The 20,189-nt window shown below is 36.1% G+C and overlaps 2 protein-coding genes across 4 annotated transcripts; one reads left to right on the top strand and one right to left on the bottom strand.

Annotated features, from left to right (window-relative positions):
- The first annotated feature begins 1,863 nt into the window (after window positions 1-1,863).
- LOC109011161 (probable catabolite repression protein creC) lies at window positions 1,864-13,492 on the top strand. Of its 2 annotated transcripts, XM_018992245.2 has the most exons (12): window positions 1,896-2,581; window positions 3,206-3,520; window positions 3,604-3,712; window positions 3,798-3,891; window positions 8,009-8,096; window positions 8,183-8,266; window positions 10,889-10,985; window positions 11,073-11,160; window positions 11,377-11,482; window positions 11,573-11,665; window positions 12,642-13,068; window positions 13,181-13,492. In XM_018992245.2, exons 1-11 carry the CDS (start codon window positions 2,411-2,413, stop codon window positions 13,038-13,040), a joined length of 1,644 nt encoding a protein of 547 aa, XP_018847790.1. In that variant the 5' UTR covers window positions 1,896-2,410; the 3' UTR covers window positions 13,041-13,068; window positions 13,181-13,492. The 2 variants fall into 2 exon arrangements, with proteins under 2 accessions (XP_018847789.1, XP_018847790.1); XM_018992244.2 differs by having other exon boundaries at window positions 1,864-2,581; window positions 12,642-13,492.
- Window positions 13,493-14,021: 529 nt separating this feature from the next.
- LOC109011175 lies at window positions 14,022-19,453 on the bottom strand. 2 transcript variants are annotated; one of them, XM_018992269.2, is made up of 9 exons: window positions 19,385-19,453; window positions 18,815-18,966; window positions 17,372-17,857; window positions 16,246-16,411; window positions 15,426-15,720; window positions 14,991-15,063; window positions 14,832-14,922; window positions 14,660-14,739; window positions 14,022-14,468 (listed from the first exon to the last, which is right to left on the bottom strand). In XM_018992269.2, exons 2-9 carry the CDS (start codon window positions 18,893-18,895, stop codon window positions 14,235-14,237), a joined length of 1,506 nt encoding a protein of 501 aa, XP_018847814.1. In that variant the 5' UTR covers window positions 18,896-18,966; window positions 19,385-19,453; the 3' UTR covers window positions 14,022-14,234. The 2 variants fall into 2 exon arrangements, with proteins under 2 accessions (XP_018847814.1, XP_018847813.1); XM_018992268.2 differs by lacking the exon at window positions 19,385-19,453 and having other exon boundaries at window positions 14,022-14,471; window positions 18,815-18,977.
- Between the last annotated feature and the right edge of the window lie 736 nt (window positions 19,454-20,189).

Consider the following 20,189-nt stretch of genomic DNA (forward strand, 5'->3'; position numbering starts at 1 on the left):
GGCCTAGCCGACCACAACAGTAACAGAAGTTTGGGAGTCGCTTGTAGGAGAAACAAATCCAATTTGGTGCTGCTGTTCCAAAATTTATCTTCTTCCCCCTTGGTAAAGACTTCGTAATATCAACTGTGACCCTCACTCGCATGAATTCTCTTCATGCCATTTCACCTTCTTCAATATCAACTTCTTCTACCTTTCCAATTTTACTTCCAATCAAATCCCCTATGTATTCATCTTAGCACTAAGAGGTAATCCCTATAAACGAATCCAAAAATGTGCCTCTATAAGGCGTATTTGGTGAATAGGTTGATTCCCTTCAACCTCCTTTATCAGAACCAGTTGTTTGTTAAAAGACCAGGGTCCTTCTCGAATCACGTGCTCCTTATCTTGGAGATCCTCAAACTCTATTAGTGTTAAGATTGAATTCAGTTCCCGAAATCTAATGTTCTTGACAGGTAGGGGTGTAACCGGTCCGGTCCGGTCCGGTTTTGGATAAAATCTATGACCGAACCGATATGTACCGGTTTTGTATTTTTCAAAACTGATTACGCACCGGTTACCCTCCTAAACCGGTACTTCCGGTTTTACCGGTTTCCAGTCCGGTCCGTCCAGTTTTCCAAATTTTTTAAAATGTAAATTTCACAATTTTTCATTAAAAATTTGTTTATAAAAAAAATTTTTGATTTAAAAAAAACTGTTTTATACTTTTATTAATATATTAGACTATATAATAGTATTAATATTAGACTATTGGTATAGTTATAAGTTATATATTAGTATTAGTTATAAACTTTTAGTGATTTAGTATTAACATTTTATGTAATAATTTATAAATTATAATAAGAAATTATTTCATATATGTTATATATAAAATTTCACATAACAATTTATAATTATACATTATATATAAACCTTATATATTAATATTTAATATATATATAATATTTTGTATAAAACTTATATATAAAAATATTATTTTTTATTTTTTTTAATCAACCGGTCCGGTCCGGTTCGGTCCAGTCCAAAAAATCCCGGAACCAGCCGGTTTTTACGTTTTAAAAATCGGTTCCAGACCGGACCGGTTCGAAACCGGTAAAACCGGTCCGGTTCGGTCCGGTTTTTCAGTTTTCCGGTTTGAGTTTACACCCCTATTGACAGGCCTCCAAATCCTCTTCATCGTTTGTTTAGAAGCATCTTTGTTATAATGGCGCTTCGTCAACAGTTGTGTAATCAGGCATTTTCCTCCATGGATAATTGCATCTTCCAGTTTATGAGTCTCCACTTGTTCCTGATCCATAAGAGATAATTGCTTGTACAACTCTTTTAAATTTTCCTCCATCCCGAAGCACTAAGGTCTACAGATGGGAATGTAGACAAGTTACCTGGAAATTAAACTTTGTATTCCCGAATTACCATCTCTTTATAATGTACATCTCGAACAAAAAATAAAAGACTTATTGTGTCCATTATGAACTATCAAAAGATTATAATGTAAAAGAAACATACACACATATAAATGATATTTGCAGTCATAGAATGCGTAAGTGTCGCGTACTTCTTTTAAAAAAAATGAATAAATATAGTATCTATAAGTAAAATTTAATTTTTTACTACTCATTTTCAAAAGGAGTGTGCATTCACACAACCCATAATTGTATCTAAACTAAAGAGTATGGAACATTTCTTTTGAAGTTATACAATGGGCTATCTCGAAAACTGTACGTGAGACCTAACCCAATAGCACCAACCAAACTATGTAATTTGTAATATCACTACATGGGCTTACGGTTCGGGCTCAAGAATGGACGAAGCTTTCTTCTTCATAGCTAAGAAATCTATATCTATACTCAAGCCTCAGAAAAGCCCATAAAGAAGATCATCATGCCACGAAATATCCCACTCAGATGCAACCTAAATTACAGAGCAAGGTTTGCTCAATACAAAGTCACAAAAGTGGAACCATTAAACACAAAAATGATAAAAGAAACCTTCATTCAAATACCTCGAACGATAGGAAACCCCATCCCGGTTCTTGTCATTCGCTTCTTCTTCATACAGCTTTGCGCTCTCTCTCTCCCTCTCTCCCTGTGACAGCGACGTATAGTAGAAAGCTCGTCATCCCCCACCGTCAATTGCCTAGACTCAAAACCCTCAAAACCAAAAAACAAAAAGGGTAAAATCTCTACCTATTATCCCCTTCACCAACGTTCGCCTACGCCGCAATCCGCAGGACCTATCCTCTGATCCGGAAGCCATTGAAGGACCCAGAAAGGGAAAGTGCAAGAAAAAAAAAAAACAGAGCAAACCAAAAGCGGAGCACATCGCCGGCTCTTCTGTTTTAGAATCAGCATTGAAATTGAAGGCCTTTGTGGTGTCATGATCACATGCTCCCAGGCCTACCATAAGCAACACCATGATGAACTCCGCCAACGGCATGATGTCAGCGTCGTCTTCATCGGCTACAACACAATCGCCTGCCCTTAAGACCTATTTTAAAACCCCCGAAGGTCGGTACAAGCTCCACTACGAGAAGACCCACCCCTCCAGTCTCCTTCATTACGCCCATGGAAAAACCGTCACTCAGGTTCTTGGATTTCTCAGTTTTTGTAGTACCAATTAATACTTGGAAGTACTTTTCGGGAGGTTTCTTCAATACCCATTTCGTGAAATGGATGTTTTGTGTACATTTTCTTTTCTGTTATCGATATTGATTTCTAGGGTTGTAATGAATGATCGGCACCCGTTTGTTTTGATCACCCTTCGAATATAGAGTTTTAATTAAATTTGATTTCAGTGTACATATTGAAAATCGATTTGCTGAAAATAATTTCGGGTCATGTTATATGCTCGGATATATTTGATACTTCACAGAATTAATCTATGCTCGGATATATTTTGACACTTCACAGAATTAATCTTATGGGATCTTGTATGGATTTTATTTTCTTGCTCGTAATTGTAAAAATATATATATATATTTTTTTTCTATATATATATTTTCTTGCTCTTTCTTGGTACACATTTCTTACATGAATTCCGGAAACATATTTGGTTGATTCTCTTATTCCTGGTATTTTCTCAAGCTCCATTTTTTAGAACTTATTGTTGGTCAAACTTCTTATTCGAATAAATTAGCTTATTTATTTATGTATTGTATATGGTTTTCATACTCTAATTTTTTAGGGTGGTTGACTTTTTATCATAACAGGTAACTCTAGCACATCTAAAGGACAAGCAGGCCCCATCAACCCCACCAGCCCCTCCTTCAAGCTTCAGTGCTAGCAGTGGAGTGCGATCAGCTGCAGCAAGGTTATTGGGTGGAAGTAATGGGAGCCGTGCCCTTAGCTTTGTTGGAGGGAATGGTGGCAGTAAGAGTATTAGTGGGAATGGTAGGGTTGGATCTTTGGGGTCTTCAATTTCGAGTAATTCAATGGCTACTACGAACTTTGATGGGAAAGGGACATACTTGGTCTTCAATGTGGGGGATGCTATCTTTATAAGTGATTTGAATTCTCAAGACAAGGTACTTTGGTTTATGGTTATTTGGGTTTGAATGACTTTTGGGATTTTTTGGTTGGTTTATGACAGGTAAATCATTCAATGTAGGATCCGATAAAGGCTATTCATTTCAGTAATTCAAATCCCGTGTGCCATGCATTTGATCAGGACTCGAGGGATGGGCATGATTTGCTTATTGGGTTAAATTCTGGCGATGGTACAACTTACCATAAAAATTTAAATTCGCAATTTTTTGGGAAGTTTGAACTTTACAAATGTATATGTCCTGTGTATTATTGTAGTGTACTCTGTGTCACTGAGACAGCAATTACAGGATGTTGGAAAGAAGCTTGTTGGGGCTCAGCATTATAACAAAGATGGTTCTGTTAATAACAGGCAAGGATTAACTTAGTTTTAACTTTCCCATGCGTTGCATACTATTGTTTCTTCCAAGTTGTTTCTGATTTGTTACTATCAGCTCATCAAATGTTACATGTTGCATCTAGTTTGTGGAGATCTTATGGACTTTCATTTTGTTTGTTTATATGTCAAGCCGTGGGAAGTGGGTAAATTGCTAAAAGTCTTGCGGAGTTTCATATAATGATTCTTTTTTCCCAATAAGCAATTGAATATGTCTTCTTCTGTAAGAAATTTTTGTAGCTTTCATGTTGCAATTTTAGTAGGATTGAAGATTAAACGGCAAAGAATGGAAATAGTAAGCAGTACCTATAACATCCAATGCTGTATAATAGGGTGGATACCTTTGTTATAAAGAACTTGACAGCTACGCTAAACTTTTTTTGGGGTCTATGTTACAGCAGGTGTTGATGTGTCTTTCATGAATTACTAGACTAAGTGGAATCTAAGGGTTTGCTTGACCTTGCAAAAATGAGGATAAAGCCAAAGAAGGAAAAAAAAAAAAAAAAGAGTTCGCTTGAAAAGTGTCAATAAATCTTTAGAAGGTTTTCTGCTTTTCTTTTCGTTTTCTTTTTTCTTGTGCCGTGTTAATTAGGCCAACATCAAACTCTAGTTTTTTAATGGTTTAACTTGAGCCACCTACTTGTGCTTTGCCTCTATAGCTCTTAAGTTGTTTGGTCTTTTATGGTTTCCAACTGGATACTTCCTATTGCCTTTGTTTTGTAGTGTAATATACAATGGTTAGTAGACCATTAAATGCGTTATCTTTTTATGGTTGATGAGTATCTTTTAAGCTTTGAATTTTTCTTGATAACTTTGAGGTTGCTTGGATTTGCCCTTCCCTCTCAGGCTAGTTAGGGTTTCATCAATGACCAAAATAAATTTTCCTAGCATCATTCAGCTGCTAGTTAGTGGGTGAATTTCTTGTTTCTCACATTTGCAATTGCTAATATTCATATTTTCCTGACCATTTTTTATAGCTCAATGTTGTTTTGATGATCTTGTGTGTTAGAATCATTTCCATCTTCATGGTTTCTAGAGCTCTTATGCTGCTGTAAACCCATTATCCAAAAAATTGTCAATGTGAAATTCCCATTTTGCATTGCACCTACACAGATGGAGTACATTTTGGAATAGAACATGAACAATTGGTGTGGAATGTTTCTAATACCCTGTTCGGCCTCCTACTAACATTGGCGTCTACATAGCACACTGTCTGTTCCTTAGGATCTTTGCTGATAGTCCGACTGCATTTTTACTTTGTTACTTGAATTTAATATAATGAAATAACACCATATGTTGGAGATACTTGTGCAAACATTCCATATTACTTGGGATTTAAAGAAGAATTGGAGACTACAACTGTGTCCCTCTGTAGGGTATTAGATTATGAAGAGAACCATTCCAAACAGCATACCTAACTCCATTTAGTATGGGTCATTGTTGACAACTTTTTCGATTTTGGTTTGTAATTTCTCAACAATATCATTTCTTTTGTGGGAGTATGAAACTCATTTAATCATGCATCTTCATGGTTTGTGGATTGTTTTTCATTATTTAGCCAATTGAGCTTGCTCATGGTATTGCTTTATGTATTATGCATGCATGCGAGGCTGGAGAACACATTAATTGGACATAGAAGACAGTGGCTTCAATCTTATAGAAACATAATTTGTATCAAGTATTAGTGTAGATAGATCGAAGGAAAGTGTGTTCGAGGGATATGTATTGTCTCTTAGTATGTAACACCCCACTAAGTCCAACATTGGGTAGTTGGAGTATGATAAATGGCTATGATAAAGTGTATTGAGTACCAAGTCACATGTTAGTTCCTTAATAGGTGGAATTGGGTTTTTATACTGATTCCAAGTAGCTCCACTGTAACACCCCAAGAGAAGCCCAAGCCACATCTAGACCCATACTCCAACAGTACCAATCAAGGTTACAATTTGAGCCCCTTTGAATCAGTATAAAGGGCTTAAACTTTTCCCTCCCAAGCAATGTGGGATCTCATTCACCATTTTTCTATATTCAATTCAATTTGGAGTATCACAATCTGCCTGTTAAATCCTAGACGTCCTCATCGGGTCATTCCATCATAGGCAGTATAGCTCAAGTCCCACATTTCTGGTTGGGTTTGACTCTAACCCCATCCGTACAACCTAAGGGAGGCTCAAGCCACATCTGAGCTCATACTCTAAGAGGATTAGTCAAGGTTACGATGGAGCACCCTAGGATCTTTATAAAGGGCTTGAACTTCTCCCTCCCAAGTAATGTGGGATCTTATTCACAATTGGTCTTTACTCAATCTAATTTGGGGTATCACACTCACTTATAAAAAAAGGATTCCAAGGAAACTGGACAAGTACTTTCAGAAGATAAGCGTGGATGTGACTTGAGCTTTCTTTAGATCATTACAAATGGTATTAGAACTGACCTAGTAATTCCTTGTGGCGTTGGGACACTTAATGTGACGTGGATGTGGGCATAGATAGGGATGTGAAGGATTTGAGTGGGGTGATTGTAATGCCTCACATAGTTTCACATTGGATGGACAAAGTATGATAAGAGTAATGAGTATGATAAAAGTGCATTGAGTACCAAGTCCCATGGTGGAAGGTGGTTTTTTATGGGGAGCTATGGAGTAAAGTGTGCTGGCCAATGGCAATAGGTGGGTTGGGGATTAGATACTCAATTCTTCTTAACTAAGCTCTTTTGGGGACATGGCTATGGCAGTATGCTTATGAGAGAGGAAGGCTCCATAAGGTGCTTGTGCACATAAAGATAGTAACTCGGGCAATGGTTGGTGATCTCTTGATATAGAAGGGTCTTTCATTGTTGGCCTTAGAAAGAACTTTAAAATGGGTTGGAGGGAGTTTTTTTTGTTGAACTAGATTTGTGGTTGGTGATGGGTCCAAGATCCTTTTTTGGCATGATCTGTGGTACAGGGATCAATCCTTCAAAGGTACCTTTTCGGAGTGATTGTGAATCGCACATTTAAGGATGCTTATGTGGCTGATCACTATAAACTCGTAGGGTTGTCTTCGTTGGTGTGTAAAATTTGTCAAATGGGCCAATGATTGGGAAGTGGATTTCTTCTCATTGTTTTTTATCAGTTGTATTCGAGTCAAGTGGGAAGCAACAATGACAATAGAATGATTTGGGGCCCATCTAGGAAAGGAGCGTACACTGCAAAGTCTTTCTGAATTTTCTATGTGCTCATGATAAGACCTTTTGCCCCCTAGAAGCTGATTTGGAGGAATAAGGCTCCCCCTAGAGTGAATCACTTTCTTTGGACAGCTGCGTTGTGGAGGATTCTTACCTGGATACCTTGAGGAAAGGGGGCATTGTAGTAATTACTCGGCGTTGCATGTGCAATAAAAATGAGGAAATAGTGTCTTCTTCTGTAATGCAAGGTTTCAAATGTTTTGTGGAACACAGATTTTGGCCTCTTTGGGATGTTATGCCCTTCTGGGTAGTGGATCTCTTAACACATTGTAAAGCACAATTAAGAACTATCAATGTGTACTATTGTGGAAGATGATGCCAGCTTGTTACTGTGTATTTGGAAGAAAAGAAACGAGTGTAGTTTCGAATACTGTGAAAAAAACATGCTGGAATTGACAACCAGAAAAAATTCCCTTTTGGAGGAGCTGCATGTTTTGGAGGTTGGGGAGGAAAATGAGGTTATCTCCGAGGAGGCACTGTTGAGGAAAAAAGAAGTGGTGACTGATCTTGAGAGGGTATTGTTGATGGAAGAGATCTCTTGGAGGCAAAGTCGAGGGCTCTTTTTGTCTTCCAAATTCACAAATCACCATTTTTTGCCAAATTCTTGGATGAGTGATTATGGTATACTTCCAGAGGCAATATTTGTCCTAGTTCTTGTATGAGTGTTTGTTTCGTTTTTACTCTTTCCCTTTCTACTTTGTGTGCCTATATTTACAGTTTTCTGGTCTGGTTGACGTAATATATATTTTGGTCCGGTTAACATAATAAATCATAGCTTCACACACAGACATAACATTTCATTGTGAAGTGGAAGTCTAAATGACTTCTTTGAATGCCTAGTTAGATTAACCTTGTCTCTTTTCTACAGTCGGTGCACTAGTGTTGCATGGGTACCTGGAGGTGATGGTTCTTTTGTTGTTGCTCATGCTGATGGGAATTTGTACGTGTATGAAAAGGCAAGCCTTGAATTTGTGTGATTAATTGTTGTAGGTAGTGATTTGAGCTTATTTTGACCTTTTTTTTCTTTTTCTTTTTTCCCTAGAGCAAAGATGGTGCAGGTGATTCTTCATTCCCTGTTGTTAGAGATCAGATGCAATTTTCTGTTGCACATGCTCGTTACAGTAAGGTGATGGAGTTAATAGTTATTCATTATCAAACTCTTTCGGATGCCTTCTCTTAGATGAATTTCTTTCTAATATTAATTTCTTTGTATTTAATTGATTATTTAATATGTGTTGTAGATAAATTATATAATCTTTAAGCAATTAATTGATAGGCTCTATATGGTATGTATATATTAAAATTTAGGCCTCGTTTGTTTTCGCAGATGGGATGGGATAAGATGAGATGAGTTGAGATTAAAGTTAAAAAGTTGAATAAAATATTGTTAGAATATATTTTTTAATATTAATTTTGTTTTGGGATTTGAAAAAGTTGAATTGTTTATTTTATTTTGTATTGGAAGTTGGGAAAGTTGTAATGATTATATGAGATTAGATGAGATGAGATGTTTTCTGAAAACAAACAAGGCAGATAGCACCTGTAATGTGCAGCAGTTTTTTTACTTTTTTAAAAAAAAAATAAATTTCCTATTAGAAGACGGCATCTGCATTATTATTTTTGTTATGGTAAGTGCAGGCATCCACAGTATAGTTGAAGATTGTAGGTCTCCTGATGTTTTCAACGGTTCTATGATTCAGAATTACAATATATCTGGAATATTGCATGTGGATCTTTTAGAATTGTGGACCATAAGTCCACATTTGCATTTGAGGGTTTCCACATGTCAATTTACTCACTCTCTCAGGCAGATTCATGTCCTGTTTTTGTTTAATTCACCAATTATAAATTGTTTGGACTCTCTTCTTTGCATATTTAAGCTTGTAGCTTTTACTCGGACTATTCATACCTTAATACATGGTTTCCAGTCAAGCTAATCTGATCACTTTCTAATTATTAGAATAAGCACATGCATGTGTTGATTTGCAATAATAGATTTCATGGACTGCAAAAATTGTGGTTTAATTGCTCTAGGGGAGGACCCGGGAAGTTGCCATTGTCCCCAGATTAGCTTGAGAGTTGGGGATCTAAAACTTTATCTCATTTGAATTTTCAATTCCTTCCTATAGTTTGTTATAGCTTATGTCTTGGTAGTGTGTTGCTTTTCAATAGGTAATTTTGTCGTTGATGTCATAAGAATACACAGCATGATCAAGTACATATACAGGGCTGTCTTTGCATGTCTACCATACTTTGAGTGTTATGGGTTAATATGTTTGGGTGCTCTGTATTTTTTGTTGATATCTTTGCACATATTTTTTCAGTGGGTTCAACATACAGTACATAATAATTGCTCGCTAATCTGAAAAAGCAAAAATGCTTACTCTTGCATCTTGCATACTAAGGCCTGGTTTGGATGCCCAGATGCTGGGCTGTACGGCTTCTTTGGTCTTGCTATCCAAACCAATGTTTTGAATACTGTACCGGACGTCGTACCGGTCAAGGCACTGGAACGAAATATTTCGGTACCAATACCGTTTCGGGATAGCGTTTCGGGATAACGTTTCAAGATAGTCGATATATAAATAAATTATATATATAAAAATTATATTTCAAAATAATAGTCTCTATATAAATAAATTATATATAAATACATATATATATAAATTATAAATAGTCTAATCTGAATTAGGGGTTAAAAAATAAGTTTATAGTTTGAAAAAACGAAAAAAAAAATACAGGCCGAAATATCGGCCGGTGCCGGCCAAAATATAGGCTGGTACAAGCCGAAATTTAGCCTGGTATGGCCGGCCGGTACGATCGGTATTTTAGCCGGTACGGAACAAATATAGTACCTGTACCGGCCGGACGGTCGAAACGAAAAATTTCGGCCATACCGGCCGGTACAGTACGAAATTTAAAACACTGATCCAAATGGCCACAAGCAGAATTCTATTTCATCCGTACGTTTTCAACAACCACTAACTTCTTCAGTATTCCCGCAGTCCTTTTTATTTTCCCTTCCCATTTTGTCGAGTCTTCCAATCTGTCTTCTAGTGTATGGTATTTGTTTATAGATTTTTTAATAATAAATAATTATTACATTTCAAAGCTAAATGTACTATCTTCTAGTGTACGGTTTTGTTTATAGATTTTTTAATTAATAATAAATATTACTTTCTATTAATATATTTATAATTATTATTCAATAATTATAAAATAATTTTTAATTATTAGTGGGACCCTCCCCTTTATCAAATCCCAAAAAATAAAAACTATCTCATCTCATCTCATCTTAACTTAAAAATCTTATTATTATTCAATACATCTCATCTCATCTCATCTGAACTGCGTAACCAAACGAGACCTAAATATGATACTTCTAAGGCTTGAGTTTTTAGTAACTTATTATACCTTTAAGCCTAGTTTGGGTACTAAGAATACATCAGGTATTCTGAGAATATCTCACTACTATTCATTATTTTATTTTTACTTTTCACGTACTTTCAATATTCTATCTTTTTATTATGACCTTAGTCAAGCAAGATCATTTACTTTTTCAGATTTCTAAAGGTTTATCTCTAGTGATATTCTAACGTCCTTTCAGTTACTTAAAAGAGTACTCACTTCTCAATTTGTTAGTTCATTTGGCTGACGAAACATATATAATGGATGCATCTGAAGCATTGAGTTATTATGTCTTCTATCGTCCAGGATTTCTTTGTTGACCTCTCCTCTGTACATGCAGAGCAACCCGGTTGCCAGATGGCATATATGCCAAGGTTCAATTAATAGCATTGCTTTCTCAACTGATGGTGCCTATCTGGCAACTGTGGGAAGAGATGGTATAATTTTCTCTGGAACCAACTGCAGATTTTTGTTGTATTTGTTTATTTGTTCAATAGCAAACTCAATTTAAATACTAAATGCAGGTTATCTACGAATTTTTGATTACTCAAAAGAACACCTCGTATGTGGTGGCAAAAGTTATTATGGTGCTCTATTATGTTGTGCTTGGAGGTTGGTAACTTTACTGGTTTTCCAGTCATAGCTTTTTGCTGTTAGATTCAAATGTTATTCCATTGTTCTTGATTTTTCCTTCTTAAAATTGAAACTGTAATGTTATATGATCCTTTTTGGTTTATATCACATCCTTCTCTTTGAGAAAATAGATATTATGATGCCAATCAGAAAAGCAAATAGATACCATACTAACAATAAAATCCCACTGAACAGCATGGATGGAAAATATATTCTTACGGGAGGCGAAGATGATTTAGTTCAAGTTTGGAGCATGGAAGATCGGAAAGTTGTAGCATGGGGCGAGGGGCATAATTCATGGGTACGCTCCATAAATACTAATGCTGGGCTAGATATGGTTCTCACATAGTTATAACCATCTTGCTTACTGAGTACTGCATCATGCTGACAGGTCAGTGGAGTGGCTTTTGATTCATATTGGTCGTCTCCAAATTCAGAAGGCACGGGGGAAACTATCATGTACCGGTTTGGTTCTGTTGGTCAGGTACTGAGTAATATAGTTGCCATGATGATTTCTTCTTACAGTGTGACTGATTTTCTGGATGCACCTTCCACTCTTTACTTCAGAAAACCTAGTTATTGTGTCATTTCTCATGATGCAAAATGTTATGGGGTCAACTACCAAAATATATCACCTAAGAATGTTATGATCAGAGGTTGATGATTAATAATTAGCTACCGAAGAGACTAGATTTTGACATAATTATGTTTTAGAGCTGCTATGGTCTCCCATGCTTGGCCTTCATCCTTCTGTTTATTCTGATTATTCTAGTAATGTTTACTTTGGGTGAAATAAGGAAGGAAAAGAATATATGAGTTGGCTGATATGGTCCTGCAATTTACACCAATGATCCATTGCTAAGGAGAGGTATATGGTTTGAGTTATCGGTGACACTGAAAATTGATTTGATAGCCTTTGGTCTTTGTAATACTTTTAGCAGTTATACATGTACACATTCTTTTAACAAACTCTGACTACTTTTAGAAGGAAGACAGTCCCCCCAATTTAATTTCATACCATTACTTTGCGGCGTAGGAATACCATAGCCAGCCTATTTTCTCCATGCTTAAGAAGCCTTTTACTTCCCGTGGAATACACCTTGAATTTAAATACTGCATTGATTCACCCATAGCTCAACATTTTGCAAAAAAATCAGCAACACAATTCACCTCTGTAGACACATGCGATACATGGGACATTGGAACATACAACCTGCATACATTCCTGAGTTTCATCCTGAATATCTTTTAGTGACACATACACCTATAAAAAAAAAGAATTGTTTGCCAATAGTGATCTGGGTTGAGATTCTAGCAGTTGCCTCTCTTTTTTAATAAGGCTAATGCATTCAAATACTCTACATGTGTTTAGCGTCTCTTTTTGTCATCTATCCAAAAATATATATATCACACGGCTTCATAGTTTTGGTTTTTCACCAGCTTGGTATGTTTGTGGCCAGGACACGCAATTGCTTCTGTGGGATCTGGAAATGGATGAGATTGTAGTGCCATTGCGGCGATGCCCGCCTGGTGGGTCCCCTACATACAGTACTGGAAGCCAGTCATCCCATTGGGACAATGCTTCCCCAGTGGGCACTCTGCAACCTGCTCCAAGCATGCGAGATGTTCCAAAGATCTCCTCGCTTGTTGCTCATCGTGTTCACACTGAACCACTCTCTGGCTTGATATTTACGCAGGAATCTGTTCTTACCGTGTCTCGAGAAGGGCACATAAAGATTTGGATGAGACCAGGGGTGGGAGAAAGCCAGTCAAACAACCCTGAAACCGCCTTGAGTACCAGCATGAAGGAGAAACCTTTATTCGCAAACAAGATTGTCAGTTCTAGTTACAAGCTATGACCAAACAGTCATCAGAAGGAAAAACCAAGTTATTTTCTCTCTTTTCATCGGGCCATCGCCTTTTCATCCAGTTGGTTTTGGTATGTAAACAAATACATGACTGGACTGAGAATAACCAACTGGTTCTATTGTATATTCAGGTATAAAGATGATGCCCCAAATGGCACGAAAGAGGTTTGGAGAGACACGAGCCACTTTGTAAGTACAAAACGGCCGTTAGTAAGGATATATATCAAATGATTGGCCGGAATTAACTTGAAGTTGCCCCCTAGAGATTATATTCTTCCCAGCACTGCTTTCAACCGATTTGTCCTGTTTGTCGTACTTTGTCACAATTACATAAAGACTTCTTTTTTCTATTCTTTATTGTTTGGTGAAGTTCTTCGATCATATTCACTCTTTAGACTTGGTTTTGAATGAAAAATGGATCCGACTCTTGTTGATTTTCGAAACAATATTCTGGTGGGGGCGTGGAGCTTATGCAGAGATGTAAATTGTCAAGTAGTCCTGTTCAACTGGGTTCCTGACTGGGTACCCGGGTATGTCCAGCCCGGAACCCAGGTTTCCAGATTCAACCACAAAAAAATGCCGATTCTTATAAATATTTATTGTGCTGCTGGCCTTGTAATATATATCAAAGTTTATAACCAGTAAATTTATAAATTGACGTAACTTAATAAATATATTATAAAAGAGATTCACAATCTAATTTAACAAAGTTTTTTGTACCATGTACGTGTGAACTGTTTTTAGGTTACCATAGGATTCTCATGCAAGTCCCGTTTGGATTCAGAAAAAGTTGAGTTGATTTTAAATGAGTTAAATAAAATATTATTTTTTAATATTATTATTATTTTAAAATTTGAAAAGGTTGAATTTTTATTATATTTTACGTCAGAATTTAAAAAAGTTATAAGAATAAAATGAGATGAGTTTATGTGAGTTTTCAATCCAACCAGAATTTTACAGTCGCTCAGCACATCCCCTCCCCTCCCCTTTTCTTCAAAGTCAAGTAAGAGATTTAGTGAGGGATTTCTTCCAGTCTTCATCATATTAACGATGCATTAGACCCAATAGCCTATAATACAGGGCTCAAAATATACAAAATCTTATAGTATTTTACACAGCAAAACACCATTGATCTTATGATGCCACTGCTTGTGGCACGCATTAATGAATCTAAAAGATATCCAGTCAGCCGCCATGGATAGCTTCTACATCTCCCATTTCACTTGCATGATGGTGAGGATCCGTCTGAAATTGATCTGCATTTTCAGTCAATCGATCTGGCCCCTGCCGTTGATTTGATGAAGAAGAAGACCTTGTTCTCCACTTCCAAACCTCAACAATAATAGAATGTCCACACATTGTTACTGCGAACCCAGTAAGTGTGGCAACAAGGACAGATAGAACGGGCTGGATACGAACCTGCTGATTCCAGACAGACATATGAAACGCTTTAACAGTAACGCCTAAGTTTACACCTCTTTGCTTTTTTGATTTGGATCCAACAATGTTTAAACTTTAAACCTAGAACTTAGAAGTCATCGTTGGAAATCCAGAGAGAGAGAGAGAGAGAGAGCCATGTCATAATGTTAGTGATTGAAAGAATCTCTTACCAACGAGTAAAAAAGATGTCCTAAGAGCACCACCAGAACAAATTGAATGGCCGCATAAACCCAGAAATATTTTCTGCTTACTACACACAAATGAGTAATCAGTATCACTCTGTGATGACAAGATCCATCCATGAAAAAAATTTCTAATATACGGAATACGAAGTTGGCCTACCCATTGTTGTGGCTGCCATGGATGCTAGAAGACCGATTATGCAGGAAAATGGGAGAGAAATGGCAATTGCACCGGATCCCATTTTTGAAATCTGTCCACATGATAATATTATGAAGTCCTACAGGCTGGGAAGATGGCATTTGAAGTCACTAAACTTACCAGAAGCTGCTCTAAAAATGAAAAGTAAGCAAGCATGCTGACAATGACAAGAACCGGAACATCCTGCCATATCCTGACAAAATCTAGCGTCACCTTTCAGTTATATGATCTCAGAAGATTACATATAATGTATTTTAGACATGAGTTACAGACCATTTAATTTGGAAACAAATTACAGACGCCACAAAAAAGGAATTTCAAGTCTTCAAATTGTATACTAGAAAACCAGACTTGTAAATGAGTTGCGTCAAGTGGACTTGGAACAAAGTACTCAACCTATGTATACGAGAAAGAAAACTAAAATAAAAAAGAAATTGGGTTTTGTTTAATGACAAGCATTTTTTGAAGAATATGTAGCAGGAAATAAAATGAAAAAAATGGAGAAACAAATCTGTCCTTTTCTAGTGCTATGCAGCAGGTAAAACGTTTACTTGCCTATGTCTAGGAACGTCAGCTTGCTGACCACTCTCTTGCAAGTTAAGGACCTGAACATTTTGAATTCGTAGAAGCGTGACAGGTAGGTTCTGAACCTCTTGCTTGCACACATCACATATTTTATTACCCTTAATGCTAAACCATTTTACAGCGCATTCTTTGTGGGCCAAAGCAAGTTCACCTTTGCAGCTACATCCCATTTTGAGCGTGTCAGCACCCTCCCCAAGTTCAACATAGCAGATTCTACAAACAGCTTCTTCATCTGCTATATCTTCACCACCATCATCATTTCCATCTGAATCACAAAACTAAGATAAGGCATAGGTTGGTTATCATGCGGTACAAAACATGGAAAAAAATTCAAATTAAAATATACAAATAAACTATATCAACCAGGCTCTTTATAAGGCTACAAATTTACATATAGCATGAGTTTCCATCACAAAAACAGTTGTGTCACCAGGAGCCATGAATACAGAAAGGCAGCAAAGAATTGATATTTGCCATTTTAGATGTATGCTCTGCTTTGTAGTGAACCACACTGGCATTGATGTCTTGCTGCCATTTCTGGGATTTGAAGCTCTATAACTAAGCCAAGTGCACTTATCACAACCTGCTGAGTTGAATTGGCCAATCAACCAGCAAATTCCTTCCATTGATTTTGTAATAATATATTTTAACATAACGCTCTCAAGATGTGATGGAGAGGAGGGTTGTTATAATTTGTGGATACACAATCAAGAATAATTGCAAAAACGCATTTTCAATACTTCCCCTTCACCCGCCTGCAAGGGCAAGGGAGGGAGGGGGTGGAATTTACCGATATCATCTCCTAGAGATTGGTTAGTTGTTGTCGTGACAGTCCTCTCAGATCTTCGTGGTGTGCTGGTAATTACACGGAAACCACCAGGGACAGATACACTTCCTTCTTTGCTAAGCTCAGGGACTGAACGAGAACGGTGGATAGACCACCAGCCCCCTCCTTTCTGTATAGAGAGGAATTATGTAAGAACCAAGTACAGAAGTGGACAACGTATTGTAGGAATATTGACTTGCCAAATTATAACACTGTCTAAATGCATTTTTTAAGTAAAAGATATGCATAGACTTTGAACAAGTGTAATTAGGATATAAAGTTGACAACAAAGTGTTACAAGCTCCACTCCAGAGCTATTTACCGTTCAAAGATTAAGAGATGCTAGAGAGGGATTAACAAAGCAGTGAACTACATACCTCAGTTCCATTAGTTCATAAAAAAGCAAACTCATATAGATTTAGAAAAAAACTCTAGGTACCCTGACGTTAAGCTCTGCCAATGAAACTCATGTAATGCACAATTGGACAGTAAACCAACTAGAATCTACTGCTGGTCAGACTCCACCTAAAACTACTGTAATCATAACTTTTATAACAACCTTTCCCAACATGTTCTGCATTGCTCTGAGGAGTGAATATACCGTACAGAAGATGAGGGTGAAGTTAGGGAATGGCTTTGCACACTACCTGCATTGCCAACCATAAATGTGCTTGAAAGGATTAAATATTTAGGAAGTAACATGGCTCTCTGAAAAATACAGAAGTTTGTTAATGAATTTGACTATCATAAAGTGTCAGCAAGCCGGGTAATATTGACCAAGTACAGAAAAACTAAAGCACATCTACAATAAGATTACATAAGCACCAACGTCCTTAAATCATGGAATTTTCAAATAGTTAATGGCTTAAGTGTGATGTTGTTGTGCTGAATATCTACATCCACACAATAATATTAAGAATTCCAACTAAAAGCAATGAGATGCATAAATTGGAACCTATATAAAATAAAAGATTTTCTGTAACAATGATTCTCACCCTGTATTATGTTAAAGCATTAAAGAAAACACGAACAATCATTTAAATTACTTAACACAAAATAATAATTCTTTAGGTAACTGGTTAATACTCACAACAGAACTTAATGGACTGATCACATTCCATCCATGCATAGTCTCTGGATTTGAGTGAGCAATTGGGCTCATAGGTAAGGATGATGCTGTATTCTTTTTTGACATAAATAGCTTTGTAAGAGAAAATGCCCTTGAAAACTGATGCTTCTCCCATACCCCTGCTGGTGAACCTCCTAGTTGTATAATGGCTGCCTTCTCGATGTCTGCAGTAGTACTTTGACGTTTGAAACTTAGTTTTGGTAGAAGGGTTTTTATGGTAAATTTATTTCTTGATGGGGAAAAATTAACTCTGCCAGAGCTAGGGCTCGGTAATGGGGAAAAATTTACTCTTTTAGGAGTGTGACTTGGTGTTTGGGGCAAGTTTTTTCTTGTATAATCCTCTCTGTCGTCCTTGATAACTATTGATGGTAATTCTAATATAAGGTGTCGTGGACTCTGCTGTTGACCAGGTGGGGTTTCTTCAACTATTTCACTTGAGTATTCTACCTATGAAAGCAGGAAAGGAACAAGAAACGCCTTGCATCAGCAAAAAAGAGAAGCACTCATTAAGATTTTGTAATCAGCCTAATATCGATACAAGAATGTCAATCCTACATTGGAGAAATTAAAAATGGCCATTGAGAATTAGTATCAACCAATTTAATTAATCCCACATAAATATGTCAGATTGACAGTGCTGCACAGCATTGAGGAACGACCAAAAGGGCATAAATTGAGATAATGTAAAACATGATATGACAAATCGGACTTTATGGCCTTGTATGAGGCAACATATTGATGCAGGACTTGCGTAGGTGATCCCAAATAGTCAATTAGTCGACAGCTTTCTCGAATTAGCATTTGTTGAAATCTCAAAAAACCATTAAGCCTTGAAAGGCTTATAGATAAATTGTGTATGCTTGGTACAAGCCTATCCGCAAACTGATGCTTTCAAATCCTATTATAGAAAGTACAACTCTGGCTTGGCTAAGTCACTCACCAATACAACCGAATGTTAACTGTATGAGTCAGTTGGTCATTGAGTTAAGACTGAATTTCTTCCAGGGCTCATGCTTTGATGTGGGGCTAAAACCAAGTCTTTTATATTATCCAGTAATCTTGAAACATATATACCGTCAGTCCTTACAAACCTAATTATGAAAGAATTACAAGAGGTAGCACATGTTGTTAAGCTAGTTTCAACTGGAGAATTGGTAGAAGACAACAATCCACAAAATCTAGGAGTTGGAACGAGAGATGGGAAATCATGTCTCATATCAACGAAAAAAAAAAAACCGAGAGAAAGGAACTCGAGGTACGAATACCTGTCACATATTTTCGAGTAAAAAGCAAACCCCATTTCCAACATGGGGACAGAAAGCCACGGATTTGACTTCAAGCAACAAGCTGAAGAAAAGATAGAGATAGCACAGAAGTGGCAGCAGAGGAACGAAAACAAAGTACCTGTCGAGCAGGATGATCATCTTTGCTGATGGTGGAAGCGCTTTGGACACTCTGCTTAGCAAAGGGTTCGTCATTTTCCATATATTATCCGGTGAAAGAACTTCTCAAAACGAAGGAACGGCAAGAGATAGAATGCTAGAATCAAATGGCACCTGAGACTCGAATGGAGAGAAGTACGAGTGAAACTGAAGTTCTGTTCTGCTAGTTTTCTCTTTTAAAACTTTCAAAAATTTCATCTGCCACTGTTCATCATTTTACATTCCGATTTATAAAAAATATCTTCACTCTATAATAAAATATTTATAGTGAGAATTATTCGTTAGGATGAACTACATGTTCCATTAAACATTGAAGAAAAAAAAAGAATCATATTTTTCTTCAAATCATATTTTAAGTTTAAAGAGTTAATTTATAAATGCTTGTTGAAATCTGAATACGTCTTTTATGTTCTTATCTTAATGATTATAGTTTAATTAATACAAAAATTTATAATTTATGTTTTGGATCGGAACAAAAGGACAACTTTAATGATCTCAATGAAACCACCTTTCGTGGGGCAAAAGAAATTACCTGTGTGTGAAAAGATCTTGAATATCTTCATTGATGAGAGGTTTGTGAAGTCCATATGTCAGTTTGAGCGTGAGATAGAGGCATGCACACCCATTGTATTGGGAGAAATAATAGTTATAGTGTGCAGGTAAGTAAGTGTTATATAATTATTTAAAAATAAATAAATAAATATAAAATTTTTATGAAAAAAAATTAATTTTTAATAATAAATCTTTTTTTTTAAATAACTACACGGGACTTACACACTATATAATTATATATAACATTATTCTTATAAGTTTGTGAAATCATCATTTATATAAAAAATTTAATCTGATAAGAAGACGTAAATTTTATTATTTATTTTATATCTTAATAGAATTATATAATTATCGTATATTTATTTTAAAAAAGAGTATAGTCTATTATTAAAAAAATAAATTTTTTTATATAAATCTCATATTTATTTATTTATTTATTTATTATTAAAGAGTATACAATACTTACATATTTACCGTAAATATCATTTCTCACACACACACTCGCATATATCGCATATATATATATATATATAATGTATATATATTATCTATCATCTTTGAATAAGTTATTGACAGATAAGTTTTTAAAAAAAAAAGTTTTGGATCTACCAACGATCCAAGGGTCGCTTAGAGAGTAGGTCGATGCATGATGTATTTGCCAAAGAGATTGCGTAGCGTCTAATCTCAAACTCTTCCGGCTGCTTCTAATATATTATTATTATTATAAAAAAATTATTTATTATTTATTTTTTTATAACACCTTCTCATCATTTCATAATATTAAA

Source organism: Juglans regia, chromosome 4, assembly GCF_001411555.2.
Source record: "Juglans regia cultivar Chandler chromosome 4, Walnut 2.0, whole genome shotgun sequence".
NCBI lineage: Eukaryota > Viridiplantae > Streptophyta > Magnoliopsida > Fagales > Juglandaceae > Juglans > Juglans regia.

Excerpts from the sequence above, each read along its gene's own strand:
- LOC109011161 (XM_018992244.2), top strand. The coding sequence starts at position 2,411 with ATGATGAACTCCGCCAACGGCATGATGTCAGCGTCGTCTTCATCGGCT. Across the intron at positions 3,713-3,797 it reads TGGGTTAAATTCTGGCGATG|TGTACTCTGTGTCACTGAGA; the intron begins GTACAACTTACC and ends GTATTATTGTAG. Across the intron at positions 11,666-12,641 it reads GGTTTGGTTCTGTTGGTCAG|GACACGCAATTGCTTCTGTG; the intron begins GTACTGAGTAAT and ends GTTTGTGGCCAG.
- LOC109011175 (XM_018992268.2), bottom strand. The coding sequence starts at position 18,895 with ATGGAAAATGACGAACCCTTTGCTAAGCAGAGTGTCCAAAGCGCTTCC. Across the intron at positions 16,412-17,371 it reads TCAGTCCATTAAGTTCTGTT|AAAGGAGGGGGCTGGTGGTC; the intron begins GTGAGTATTAAC and ends CTCTCTATACAG. Across the intron at positions 14,740-14,831 it reads CATGGCAGCCACAACAATGG|TAAGCAGAAAATATTTCTGG; the intron begins GTAGGCCAACTT and ends ATTTGTGTGTAG.